This window comes from Hippocampus comes, unplaced genomic scaffold, assembly GCF_001891065.2.
Source record: "Hippocampus comes isolate QL1 unplaced genomic scaffold, H_comes_QL1_v1.1 scaffold81, whole genome shotgun sequence".
In the NCBI taxonomy this organism is placed as follows: Eukaryota; Metazoa; Chordata; class Actinopteri; order Syngnathiformes; family Syngnathidae; genus Hippocampus; species Hippocampus comes.
In genome coordinates, this window is record NW_017806179.1 from 157,320 (window position 1) to 171,170 (window position 13,851).

A 13,851-nucleotide genomic window follows, 5' to 3' on the forward strand; every position below is an offset into this window, starting at 1 on the left:
GGGCGGGCGGGCGGGAGGAGCGGGACACACGTTAGCTCGCCGTCGCACACGGATTCTCGCCGCTAACCGCACCCGACAAGCGATGCCACGCTGCCGCTCGGGGTTTGACTTCCAAATAACCGCCGATACGCCGGCACTGGCCCAAAATTTCCTTGTGGGGCGGGGGGCGGGGTTATTTATGAGCTGATCGGCAAAGAGCAAAAATGCGCAAATAAGCGATGCTCTTTATCATCACCGGGTGATGGTCAACAATGGACATTTCTTCCCCTGCCAATAAGCGGGTGATCAGGGGAAAACAAATACTCCGGATAAGCAAAGAATACGGCCGAGGAATAAAGCCAACACAAATGGGGGTGTGAATGTGCGGGTCATCTTCGTCTAATGTTACGAAGAAGTAGATGTCCTTGAAAAAGTCTGCTTTTCTCCGTCTGAATGTGATCAAGTGCGAGGGTAAAATGACGTATGCGCGTGCGTGCATCGCAGAGTCTGCCAAGTCCCGTTCGGGTGAAACACGTGCAGTGCAGAGATCCTCCACCAGGGGCGCACTAACTCATTGCCCGGCGCCGCGATGAGGTGATCGGCCAATTCGCGTTCAGTAGGTTGACTCGTAGCTAGCGAGCCAGCCAGCCATCGACCCGTCTTCACACCCCGACGCGGCCGGCGGGTACCTGACAGGTCGCTGCTCTCGATGCGGCGCAGGTCCGAGTCCACCCAGAAGAGCTTGGCCAGCTCGTTGTCCACGGCCAGCGCCACGGGTTTGCCCAGCCCGCTGAAGAAGAGGACCTCGCGCTCCGTCCCGTCCAGCGCCGCGCGCTCGATAGTGGGCGAGCGCTCCAGCAGGTTGGTGAAGTACATGTACCTGAGCCCACACGTCACACGGTCAGGATCAGCCCGTTACGGGAGTTTGGCCAAAGCGGCGCTTGTGTCACCATCGGTGATGTCAAAAACAAAAAACACGTTTGCTCGTTCGCATGAGTTACGATTGGTCTTGGTCTGACAGGCGCCGCACGCAGTCGTTCCCCGTCATCTGACAAATTTTGTCACCGCTGTTCTTGTTCTCTGGCCTTTGCTCGCCAAACAACCGCTCTCACTCTCGTTCGGGGCACGGGGGGGCGTTGCGCCCGGCGAGGGCTCTGGCTGTCACCGGTCGCCCGCAAGTTTTTGATGCTGCGCCGCCGCCGCCGCCTTTCCAAGAGGCGGACTGGGCCCGCTTCTTCTTCCCGTTGAGCGCCCGCCGGGACGTTTTGCTTGTGGAATGTTGGAGGCGAGCGAGCGCAGCATCTGCAAACTTGCATCTGCAAAACCGCAGGCAGATTACTGGCCGGACCTGGCCCGAAGCGAAGGCTGCAATTACTACTCCAAACAAACGAGTTGGCGGGCCCGAGCCGGAGAATAAACAAGCAGAAATCAAGAGAAAACACAAAGGAAAGAGCGGAAGAAAAAAAAAAAAAAAAGTACCTGCGCAACAACATGCGTCAGTCAGTCTTTCAAAGTTTCCTGGCAGAAAGCGCTCTTTCCATCCGTACATCTTGAAACGGCCTCGGCGCGGCAAGCTTTTCAAGGGCCGCCGCGCCGTTCGGCACTCGCGCCGTTGCCGATTTTGAGGCCGCGCTTTTTTTAGGCCCCGGCCACTCCTCTCCGCGCCAACACAACAAATGGAAAAACAAAGGCCGCTTCGTTTTCGCGCCGACGCAAGCTCTCCCGCTCCAAAGCAAACGAGTGGCATCCGCGGGCTACTCGCACGCACGCACGCGGGCGGGCGGGCGGGCAAGGGAAGACGAGTCAAAGGCTCAAATCCTTCCCGGTCGGCGCCAAACGTGTTCCACGAGTGGAGTCGGAGCGCGACCTCCGGCGTCGCGCGTCCGCGAGGCCAAAAGGCGCGCAGGGGCGTCGTCGGGACGGACGGGGAAGGCGGACTCACCCTCTCTCGGGGTTGACCACGATGGCGCGCGGCTTGTCGTGCGGGCCCCTCAGCACCACGCCCACGCGGCCGCCGTCGGTGCGCGTGACGTTGATGACGTTGGTGAGCTCGCTGGTCCAGTAGATGAAGCGGCTGTAGATGTCGATGCTCAGGTCGTACAGCTGCACGCCCGACACCACCGTCGTGCTCTGACGCAAACACAAGCGCACGAGATACACGCCGCACATTACGTTGACAGGTTCGCGACGGAAGCGCTTCCTCGACATCCCCGCCGGGCTGAAGACGCGCGAGCCGAACCGACGGCAATCGCTCGATTTTGTTGCGCCGGATGCGGACGTCAAAAGAGAAGCCGGTTGCGCGAGAAGGCGGGCGTCAAACGTAGCCCGTTCAAAGGCGACCTTTGCGGCGCAGGTTTGACACGAGCCGTTCGGGGCCAGAAAGCCGAGCCCAAAGCCACCTGGTTGCCGTCCTCCTGAGCGCGGCGCACGACGTTCTGCTTGGAGTCGATCCAGTAGAGCTGCTTGTCCAGCGGGTCGTAGTCGATGGCGCGCACGTTCCTCAGGTTGTGGATGGGCAGGATGATGTCGGGACTCTGCTGCTCGTCCATCACCATGCGGTTGATGGCCGTCTTCTGGCTGAACAGCAGGAAGGACGTGGGCGCTGGAAAGCGACATTGGCGCAGGGCCGGCTTAAAAGGCGGCACACGCCGACGAGGACGCCCCCCCCCCCCCCCCCCCCCCCCCCCCCCACCCTTGCCGCGCCGCGCCCTCACCGTTGCACGTCTTGTTGTCGTAGCCCAGCGAGAAGTGCGCGGGGCAGCCGCACACGAAGCCGCTGACGGGCACGGCCAGGCAGAGGTGCGAGCAGTGGCCGTTGGTGGAGGCGCAGGCGTTCCAGCCGCCCTGGCGGGACGAGTGGAAGACCAGGATGTCCATCACGTAGTCCAGGTGGCCCTGGATGACGGTGCGGTTCTGCCCGCTGGTCTTGTTGGCCCGCTCGATGCTGCGCTGGCTCCAGTCCGTCCAGTAGATGTAGTCTTGGTACTGGGTCAGGCCGAACGGGTGGGGGAGGTCTTCGGCGATCACCTCGCGGTCCTGACCTGGAGCCGCAAAACCGCAGCCGGATCAGAAGAGGCAACGCGCCCCTCCCTGCCTCCCTCCCTCCCTCCCCTTTGTTGGCAGAGCAGGAGCGGGAGGGAGAGAGCGAGAGCCGAGGACGCGAGATCGCCGGGCGCGACGAGCCGTTACCCAGCATGTTGGACGACTCGATGAGCGTGGTGTCCAGGTCGGTCCAGTACAGGCGGCGCTCGGCGTAGTCGATGGTGAGGCCGTTGGCCCGGCCCACGTCCGCCACCAGCGTGAGGCGACCGGTCCCGTCCATGGCCGCTCGGTCGATCTTGGGCTTGCCGCCCCACTCGGTCCAGTACATGTAGCTGAGGAGAAGGCGAAAGCGGGTGAGGCGGACGGGACAAAGCGCAAGCGCGAAACGGAGCCAGTGCGAAACGGAGCCAGTGCGAAACGGAGCCAGTGCGAAACGGAGCCGGCGCTCACCCTTGGGCCGGGTCCAGCGCCAGCGCCCTGGGACTGTCCAGATCCTTCCAGACCAGGACCTGCCGATGCTGGCCGTCCAGTTTGGCCACCTCGATGCGGTTGGTGCCCGTGTCGGCCCAGTACAGGTTCTTGCCCAGCCAGTCCACCGCCATGCCCTCGGGGTAGTCCAGCCCGAACTCCACCACGTGCTCCAGGGCGCTGCCGTTCATGAAGGCCCGGCTGATGGTCTGCGGGGGAAGGCTTTTAGCTCGGGCCGAGCCGCGAGGCGCTACGGCGAGGGCGGACCTTGAGGGTGATGTCGGTCCAGTAGATCCTGTTGTCGGTGACGTCAAAGTCCAGGGCGGAGGCCTCCTTGACGCCGGTGAGCGGGATGGCCACGTTGTTGTTGTTGGTCTCCAGCGAGATGCGGCGGATGTCGGTGTGGCGCGAGAAGAGCAGGAAGGCCTCGGGCACGATGCACGTGCGCATGTCGGCGATCAGCTCCAGCCCGATGGGGCAGGCGCACTGCGCGCCCTGCGGCTTGAACAGGCAAAGGTGGCTGCAGCCGCCGTTGTTCTCGGCGCACGCGTTGCTGCCTGACGAGCCGGGAGGGGAGAGCGCCGGTCAGCTTCGCGGCCCGGACGTTGACGTCGGCGAAAACAAAACCGCGCGCGTCTGTAGCGAGCATCTCCAAATTGAAAAACGGGAAGGGCCCGAACGAGGGACATAAAGTCGCTGGAGACGCGGCGCTCGCGCCACCCGCCGCGGATCGGCACAAGCGATGCACGGGCGGCCGGAGTGGAAGCGACCGGAGCCGAAGCCCGCCGGAAGAGTCCGGCCGCGGCGGGCGAGGCGAGGCGAGGGGACCGCGCCGTCGTCCGAGTGAAACCGTCCCGCGAGTTGATCCTCCGAGCGGGTCGGAGGCGTTTCCGCGGCGCACTCACCGAAGGCCTCGCGGACGTAGGCGGCCTTGAGGCCCATGAGGTCGGGCAGCTGTTCGATGATGACCTCCCGCTCGGCCGTGTGCTTGTGGACGCGCTCGATGCTGCGCCGCTGCCAGTCCGTCCAGTAGATGAAGTCGCCCAGCAGCGTGAAGCCGAAAATGTGGGGGAGCTTGTCCTCCACCAGCACCCGTCTCGACGTCCCGTCCATGTTCATCACCTGCCCCCGCGCACACAGTCGCACGTAGTGTCCGGTCAGCAACATTTTACGGGAAGCCGTCTATTCAATTGTGCCGAGAGGAAAATCCGATGCGGAATCTGTTGCTGCATTTCCATTGGCTGCTTCAATTCAATTCTGCCGCGCCCGCCTTGGCGGCCGTGCAATAGCGAGTGAGCGCCGCTCCTGGAGATTCGCCAATCCGCAATCCTATTGATCGCCGGTGTCAAAGCGCGGTCCCGGTTGGCCGCCGTCACTGCCCGTTTGCCACGTGAGCTCGCCCATCATTGGGATCGGGTGCGTGGAAAACATGCGGGGACGGCGGCCCTCCGGAAGCGCACTTTGACACCGCTGATATTGGTCCTTTCTCACAGACGGCAGAAAACGTCACGCCGGAGAGTCCGAGATGTACAATGTGGACCAAATGTGAAATCCCGCAAAGGACGCCGAAACCGATCGTGAAAAAAAAAAAAAGAAAAGAGAATGTCCAACGAATGATCAGTCATCAAGAACAACAAATTCATGTCGCAAAGTACACAGCGCACGGCGAGGTTGTTTGCAAAGAGCAACACAAAGTCCAAAGAGAAATACATTTGTGTTCTCTTTGGTCCCGTGTTTTGCAACAACGCCCGCCGCCGCGCCATGAGTGTGACCGAAAAATAGGGAGAAAGAAAGAAAGAAAGAAATGAGCGGAGGAGGCCCTTAATGAGGACAATTGGGATCAATGACATGATTCGAATGCACCCGAGGCCGCGCGGGACGGCGACGACCGCTGCGGCCGCGCGCTTCGGCCGTTTCATCCGTATGAAATGAGACGCGCATCGCGTTCCAATTCAACGCATCTCGATTCCAACTGCACGCGTCGGCGGGCGACGTCATTACGCCGGCGCGCGGCGCTCGAGCCCGCCGCGGAAAATCCACCAAGCTTTCACAATCGAGTGGTCACGGCGAGGAACGACGCCCTTCGCTGGCGAAACCCGGCGGCGTCCGAGTGCGCGCCGACGGCCGCTCGGTCGTCCCGATGCAAGCGGGCCCAAAAGGACCGACCGTCTTGGGTACCCGTCCGTCCCCGCGGCCGTAAATATAGAAGCGAGTTTCCACGGTAGGCCAAAAGGTTTGACCGCAGAGTGGCGATGTTTCACATTCTGCTTCTATTCTAAACGGAGCCCACCGCAGCTGCAGCGCAGCCACAATCGCAACCAGATGTGGGAGCTGGCCACCGAAAGAAAAGAAAGGAAGAAAAGGAAAAAGGGAAGAAAAAAAATGGGTGGTGGTGGTGGTGGGGGCGAGACCTGAGGAGGGAGGGGAAGGAGGCCTCGGTGGGGGAGGGGGGCCGCTGGAAACGTGTTTGCGCATTCAACGGTCAAATCCGCAAAAACTCAAGTTCGGCCGCGAACGCCCGAGTTGCAATTTCAACAGACACATTCGCTATAGCACTTCAACTTCAAAGCTCTCGGGGGCTTGGAAGTTGACCTTCGCACTTTGACGGCACAAAAAAAACAAAGGAAAAAAAGTCCCGTTTGGAAGACGTGCGCGTACTCGGAACGTGAGCGCGGCCCACCTCGATCATGTCGGTCTTGGCGTCGCCCCAGTAGATCTTGCGCTCGTCGTAGTCCAGCGCCAGGCCGTTGGGCCAGCCCAGCGAGGTGTTGACCAGCACCAGCCGCTCCGTCCCGTCCAGGTCGGCGCGCTCGATCTTGGGCACCTCGCCCCAGTCCGTCCAGTACATGTACCTGAAGCAACAACATGTCAACGGCTCGCCCGTTCATCCGACGGCGCGCTTATTTTAGTGCGCTGCGTTGTCGTCCGCCCCCTTGCCCCTCCCCTCAATCAGAGGCGCAAGGTGATTTTAGGGGGCCCCACTTTTTTGCCGACCAGGAGTAGAAGAGCAAGAATGGCACACGTCGTGGATTTGCGGACATTTTTAGGAATGAAGCGGGAGGTTCAAAAAGACTGTGCTTGTCGTTCTTCTACTTCACCCTTTCATCATTTTTGCTGCCGTCAATTGGGAATTTACAGAACGTGGGGGGAAGGGGGGGGGGGTCAGCTTTCTCACCCGGCGACGGGATCCAGGACGATGGCCCGGGGCTCGTCCAGGTCCTCGGAGACCAGGATCTTGCGCATGGTGCCGTTGAGGCGGGTGACCTCGATGCGGTCGGTGCCCGTGTCGGTCCAGTAGAGGTTGCGCGCGATCCAGTCCACGGCGATGCCGTCGGGGTGGTTGACCTGCGACGTGACCACGAACTGCGCGTCGCCGCCGTCGAGAAGCGAGCGGCGGATGGCCTTCACGTCGTCGTCCGTCCAGTAGATGTAGCCGTCCACCGGGTCGTAGTCGATGGCGATGGCGTGGCGGATGTCGTCCACCTGCAGGATGATGGCGGTGAAGTCGGGCGTGTCCAGCGAGATGCGCCGCAGGTCCGTTCGCCGAGCCAGCAGCAGCACCCGCGTGGCACCTGCCGCACAAAAGCGCCGAGAGAAGGAAATGACAACCCGGCACTTCGACTCGCTGCCGTCGTAAACCGTGGCGAAGGAGCGAACGGGCGGCGTCGACTTTCCCAAGCCGACAAAACGAGGGAGAACAAGCGCGGCGAACGGCGAGGGGCGCGCGCTGACCGTCTCGGCAGGTCTTGTCGTCGCGCAGCAGCTGCACTCCGGTAGGGCAGGCGCAGCGGTAGAAGGGCGTGTCGGGCGACAGCAGGCACAGGTGAGAGCAGCCGCCGTTGTTGAGCGAGCACGGCGTGCTCACTGAAACGCACAAGCGCATCAAGATTTCAGGCCACAGAAATGCAGGAAATGACTCCCAAAACAACTCAAGAAACGCTTCGCGTGCTTGCGAGCCTCCCTCCAAAAAATAGCCTTCAAATAGTACACGTTTGATTTTGGGGAAGCGGATTTTCCGGATGAGGTCCTGGCCGAAGCCCCTCCCACTTCTCACTTGGCGCCGGTCACGACCGGCGGAACACGATGAGCAAGAAGACAGCGCACGGAGCCGGGGTCGGAAATTCCACAGAGACGGACGGCAGCCGCTCGACACGCCGCTCTTATCGGGGACCCCAAAAGAAACAAGAGGGGCGCTCGTCCCAAGCGAGACCGGTCCGGACCGCCGCCGAGCGCAGACTCACTCTGGGTTTGCCTCTTGGCGCTGAAGACGTGGATGTCCATGGGCGAGAAGATGTCCGAGTGGACCACGCGCTGCCGGGCGCCGTCGTGCTTGGAGCAGGAGTGGATGGAGTGCGTGGTCCAGTCGGTCCAGAAGAGCGTGTCCTCGAAGAGGGTGAGGGCAAACGGGTGAGGCAGCTCCCCTCTCACCACCACCTCCCTGAAACAACAAAAAGTCACACTCCTCCTCGCCGCTCCGCAAAGCAAAAAAGCAGGTGGCCGGGCCGGGCCGCGGCCCCCGCCCACAACGCGCCTTTTCAGCGGCGGCGCCGGCGCTCGGGTCGCTACCTGTTGGTGCCGTCCAGATGGCAGCGGTGGATGAAGCTGTGCTTGGCGTCGGCCCAGTAGAGTTTGAGCTGCTCGTAGTCCAGCGTGAGTCCGTTGGGCCAGTAGATGTCGCGCTCGACGATGACGGAGCGATTGGTCCCGTCCATGCCCGCCCGCTCGATCTTGGGGATCTCGCCCCAGTCCGTCCAGTACATGAAGCTGCCGCCACAAAGCACAAAGGCGCGCCGTCAGTCAGTCGCACGCCCGCAAAGAGAGCAGAACAAACTGGCAGAGGCGAGTGGCCGAAAGCGTCTTTTGGTTTGCTCCTCACATTTCTCCAGCCCGCCTCAACCTCCCCCTGCTTTTTCTTGGAACCCGTGTGCGGCACCACCACCACCAACAACAACACACGTGGGAAATCACACCAACATGCAGGCGGGCCGCACGGAGCTCAACCAACAGCTCAGCCCTCACACCGTAAGCGGGTCGGGACCTCAGACGGGTCTCGGCAAGAGATGGGAAAGTTGGCAAGACTTTGGGCGAGAGAGACGCCAGCGTCGGGAATGCGGAAATGGAAACACGGCGACGAGAAGGGACCGCCCGAAGCGGACGGAAGCCTCGGTCGGGAATTAGTCTTCGGACCGGATCGGGAAGAAGCGTTTGGGAATCAACCCGCAAAGCATTGGGACGAGGCGGAAAACGCCGCGGGGGCCGACCCCGGCGTCGGGGTCCCTTGGCATTGCGAAGCGTTTCGGAGCGGATGAGAACGTTGGTGAGAGCATGCAAGCGTCGAGAGGGAAGCGGTCGGGGCGACGCGCTGGGCCCAAAGGGGGCGAGAGAGGGAAACGAGGCCGGCGACCCACCCTCTGGCGGGGTCCAAGGCGATGGCCCTGGGCTGGTCCAGCTCCTGCCAGAAGAGAACCTTCCTCAGGCTCCCGTCCAGCTCCGACACCTCGATGCGGTTGGTCTCCGAGTCGGTCCAGTAGAGCTTGGCGGCCAGCCAGTCGCAGGCCAGCCCGTCGGGGGAGGCCAGGCCGGGCACCACCGTGTGGACGGCGCCCCCGCCCCCGCCCGCCCGGTCCAAGGCGGTGCGCTTGATGGCCTCCTCGCTCACGTCGCTCCAGTAGATGAGCCCCCGCGAGAAGACGTAGTCCACGGCCGCCGCGTCCTCCAGGCCGCCCACCACCACGCTGGCGTTGGCGCGCTCGCGGGACGCGTCCACCAGCCGCAGGTCCCGACGGTTGGCGTACAGCAGCAGTGGCTCGCCTGGGTGGGACGCACACACGCACACGTCAGCTTGGCACACCGACGTCACTGTCGCGCAATCGATGAGCAAATGAACGCTCAACTGCGGCGGGGAGGATGGCACCGGTGCGCTCCCTCCCTCTTCTTCTTGGGCCTCTTAAAATGCCTTTGGCCTTGGAACATTTTCACGCAAAGTGCAACCTCAAGTGACAGATGGGGAAAGGAAAGATTTTGCGAGCCCCGAATAAAGCCAAATTTCAAAACAAACAAACATTTGGCCTTTGGAGTATTTACGAGTCGTCAAATCAGCTGCTCGCTCGGCCCGGCGCTCATTTGACCGGTCAAAGGGCCCATTCCGATTTTTTTTGCCAACCGCATTCGCAAAAACATTCGAGACGTCCGGCGAATGCAAGGCTCGGGATCACATTGGAAGCGTCTCTTTCTTTATTTTTTGCGCGTGCTCCGCCTCTTGAAAAACACTCAAAAGGCACAATTGTGAAATCAAGAAGATGACGCAAAAAAAAAAAAAAAAAACTGATGTTGCAAGACAACCCGCCATCCAAAATCGTTGGGCATACAAGGCCGATCATAGGTCAGGTGACACGAGCAAATGGAAGACGAGCGGCAGCGAACAAAGGTTACGCACCCTTGCGCAATCGAAAGGCGATGAATGCAAGCGTGATAAAAAGTGGCCCGATGAAGAAAAATGAAACTTTGACCCAAAGGGTGCGTGCGGAAAAGAAGAAGGCGGCACTCTGAACTCCAATGTCATGGACAGCTGCAGTTGGAAATGGAAGCAGCGTGAATCAGAATCAAAACAATCGCAACGCGGCCTTGTGAGGAGCGACACCGGAGCAAGGTGGCATTATTCAAGCCAAACACAAAGCGAGGCTGCTTCAGAGTGAAAAAGGGCTTGAGTCAGACCCCCCCCCCCCCCCCCCCCCGCCCCGCGCCCTTTCCTTTCCTCCTCAAAATGCTCCCACGCATGACACCTGCGTGGTCAGATGAACATGACATGGGATTCAAGTGGCTCACCAAAAAAAAAAAAACACAATCGAGTGAATGGGCAAAAGTGGCTTGAAAAATAATCCACATGTGCCTTTTGGCATCTTCACACACATACGGTCAGGATGGAGAGGACCTGCAACAATTCACCAACTATTTTGAAACTCAATTCATGGTTAAGAGACCGCGTTTGACTTCAAATCGTGGCCATTTCAGCCTCTCGGCAGTCAATCGTCTTTAATTTGTGTCGTCGGGACAGATTTCCCAAAGAAGACACTTGCAAACATCGGTCTTGACTTCACAAAAGTCAATGTTTTTGCAGAGTTCTTGAATGATGTTACAGACCAAACCAGGGACTGGATCATCAGCAATTTATGCAGCGTCCGTGTGAAATGCCCTGCTTTTCAAGAAAGAGATGGAAATTTCACATCCACATATACGTCTCCATGTATCTATATATAAAGCTTGCTTGTCTAGACGCTTGTTGTGCTCAGAGTCGCTTGTTTTTCTCCAACTCGCCAAAAAGGAGGATGAAAGAAAAGCGGCTGAGGGAGTGCAAGAAAAGCCAGAGTAAAACACTGTGCGTTTTACTCGAGTGGGAAGGAAGGGGGGGGGGACGGGACAGGAGAAAAAAAGTCCAGTTGGACCAGAGCGGCGCAGTCTTGAGGGACCATCGAAATGATTTTCCAGCGAATTTAGCCAAAGTGCACATTAGCCCCGCTAGCCTACCCTGCCCCGACAAGGCTATGCTAGGCTAGGCGAAGCACGTCGTCTGCTCTCCCGACAAAGCGGTCGGGCCGCCAACTCCGCACGAGCGCCCGCGGCCCCGCGCGGCCCCGACTCGAGTCGAGCGTCGTCGAGGAGCTCACCCACCTCGCACCAGGGGACAAAAGGTGCTCAACAACAGCGTCCGCAGCACCGCGGCCATGCTGCTCACGTTCGGCCGCTTCTTCCTCGCCCTTTGTCGGCTTGTGCTCGCGCTCACCGCCGCCTGGCGTTGCTCGTCAGCGGCCAGCGAGGAAAAACATCGCGCTCGCTCGCTCGCTCGCCCAGCCAGCGAGCGATGCGTCTCCGCCTCCCGCTCAACCTCGGCCGCGGCCTCCCCCCACCCTCCCTGGCTGGCTGGCTGGCTGCTCCCTCGCTCGGCCTCGCGCAAGTGGCTCAGACGGCGGCCGGGGCGCTCGGGCGTTCCATGTCTCGGCTGGCGTCGTCGCGTTGCGGCCTTCGTCGCGGGCTTCGGGCTTGTTGTTGGCTTGTTTGCTACCAAGCGCGACGCTCCAACTCTCCCCAGGAAGCCGGAGCACGCCAGCACATTGTCCTGCCCGCTCAGCCTCCGCCGTATCCGTGCGCCGCGTCCCCTTCCTCCCCCTCCCCCGCTATTGTCCGACGACCGACCGTCTCGAAGGCGAACCAAACCAACTGATCGCCGTCAACGCCGAGCCGCGCGCTCGATAGCCTCGCGTCGGTGGCGAAACGAGAACCAAACTCGAGGAGGACGGGAGGAAGGAGAAAGGGAGCCGCTGCACAAGCAAACGCACTCACATTCCACGGGGACTACTTTCTCTACCGCTTGGATCGCTGCTAACTTTCAACAATTCCCCCCCCTCCCCTTTTTTTTCGAGCAGCAAAGCGCCCGACCTCTATTCTTGTCAACGTTTACTATTTTCACGCGAGGGTACGTCCTACTAATTCAATCAAATCGCGTTGGGGTAAATAAACTCTTTGGAGCCTATTATTGTTGTCCATCACATCATTTCAACCTAAATAACCCCCCCCCCCCAAACACACACACAGTTCAGCCAAGTTCATCTCGACATTTTAACGTAAAATCCAACTAGTTGCACCCTTTTTTTTCTTCTCAGCAACCCAGAGATATAAGATACAGAAGCAAAAACATTTTTCACCATGACACAGCTTCAAAATCAAATCACGTTAGCTTTTGACGTCCAAATGAGAAACATACAAAGTTCTTATTTGTAATGCGTACAAGAAGAAGTTTTAATCAAAAAGTGTCAACATCAGCTTTGGGTTGAACTCAACACGATGAAAAATCTGACAAATGTGAGCAAAAACGCTTTGGAGGGGGGGAAAAAAAAGTGACGGGTGATTGGACCTGCTGCTGTCGCCGCCGTGTGGCCAAGAGAGGCGCTGCAGCATCTAAACAACTGCTTCGAAAAGCTCAAGAAAAAAAAAAATCATTCGATACAAAGAAAGAATCTCAGCGTTCAATCTTCAAACGTGTGTTACATTCAAAGCATGTGTGCGCGCGCGCTATTTAGTGAGAAAAAAAAGACATGCAGGTGATGGAAAGGTGCAACTAACTAATCTCTGATCAAATGACTTGGTAAGTATTTGGATCGTCCATGGTTGAATTGGCTCAAATGACCCAGCTGGTCTGGATTTCAGTGTCCCGACACTAAATATCGCCCGGCCCTCCATGAAAGCAGACCGGACGACCTCGCCAAACGCATCTGCTCGGACTTTGGAAAACAAATGGTTGTTTTCCGATGCATGTTACGCACCCGAGCGGGAACGGAACCAGAATCCCAATCCATCGATTCTGCCGACTTTCTGCAACGCGTCCATTGAAATATTTAATCAAGGAATGCAAATTGAACAATGATTTTCATCGATTCGAAATCGAACGCACGACGGCGACCATCGTGAGTTGCGGAAATGACATGCCGGCATGAAGAAGTCGAGTCGTGCGGGTTGCGCACCGGCGTCTCCCTGAGTTGGGCGCCGTCGCCACCGACGGCTGTCCCCATTGGTCTCCGAAGACAAACTCGGCGGGCGCCCCCGAGACAACGTGCGCAAAAGACGTCACGCGGCCATTTTGCCGGTGCAGATGGCCCGCCGGGACGCGGCGACGCCACTTTCACAGGTCGTAGTGGAGGTCGTTGAGCTCCAGGCGCGTGTAATGGCGCCTGTCGAAGGACTCCATGGCCTTGCGCCCGCCCACCGCCAGGGCCAGCGTCAGCACCGCCGCCGCCGCCACCAGGAGCGCCACCACGCCGCTCTTCAGTGCCCCCGGCCCCGCCGAAACCGGCCCCCTGGGGTTCTGGGCCCCCGTTGGCACCTTGGACGTCTGGCTCCGTCTGCTGCCAAATGTCAACGGCGCGGGCGTGGTCAGACACGAAGAAGGCGGAGTTGTTGCCGTCGAGGGAGGGCTCGCGCTCGCCTTCGTGGTTGGAGGTGGAGTTGGAGCAATCGCAGTCCGCGGAGGAGGAGTCGCGGCGGTCGCGGTCGGTGGAGTCGCGGTGTTCGGAGGTGGCGGCGTGGTCGTCGTGGGTGTGGGCGGGGGTGGGCTTGATGTCGCAGCGGGGGGAGTCGTGGTCACAGTGGTTGTAGGTGGGGTCGTGGTCGTAGGAGGCGGAGTCCCAACAGCAGGAGTGGTGGTCGGAGGCGCAGCGCTTTCGGGCACTTTGTCGGCAGTCCTCGGCCCCGCCTCCTCACTTTTGGTCTTTTTGTGGTTTTTTGTCTTGCTTTGCTTTTTCGGCATCTCGTCCGCTCGCTCGGCGGCCGTCGGCGTCGCGGTCGGCAGAACGGGCGCGCCGGCAGACGGTC

General features: G+C 59.9%; 1 protein-coding gene across 1 annotated transcript in view; it reads right to left on the minus strand.

Annotated features, from left to right (window-relative positions):
* The window catches only part of lrp6 (low density lipoprotein receptor-related protein 6), a gene marked incomplete at its 3' end in the record, with an annotated part of 14,494 nt that extends 3,230 nt beyond the window's left edge, over positions 1–11,264 (minus strand). Inside the window, exons 1-15 of the mRNA XM_019897455.1 lie at positions 11,158–11,264; positions 8,898–9,300; positions 8,056–8,253; positions 7,731–7,927; positions 7,222–7,353; positions 6,665–7,061; positions 6,170–6,341; positions 4,395–4,611; positions 3,757–4,046; positions 3,472–3,698; positions 3,169–3,353; positions 2,694–3,020; positions 2,379–2,581; positions 1,922–2,109; positions 669–859 (exon numbers count right to left, since the gene is read on the minus strand). Of these exons, the coding sequence (XP_019753014.1) occupies positions 669–859; positions 1,922–2,109; positions 2,379–2,581; positions 2,694–3,020; positions 3,169–3,353; positions 3,472–3,698; positions 3,757–4,046; positions 4,395–4,611; positions 6,170–6,341; positions 6,665–7,061; positions 7,222–7,353; positions 7,731–7,927; positions 8,056–8,253; positions 8,898–9,300; positions 11,158–11,212 (3,382 nt within the window). The remainder of the gene's footprint in view (positions 1–668; positions 860–1,921; positions 2,110–2,378; positions 2,582–2,693; positions 3,021–3,168; positions 3,354–3,471; positions 3,699–3,756; positions 4,047–4,394; positions 4,612–6,169; positions 6,342–6,664; positions 7,062–7,221; positions 7,354–7,730; positions 7,928–8,055; positions 8,254–8,897; positions 9,301–11,157) is intronic.
* Between the last annotated feature and the right edge of the window lie 2,587 nt (positions 11,265–13,851).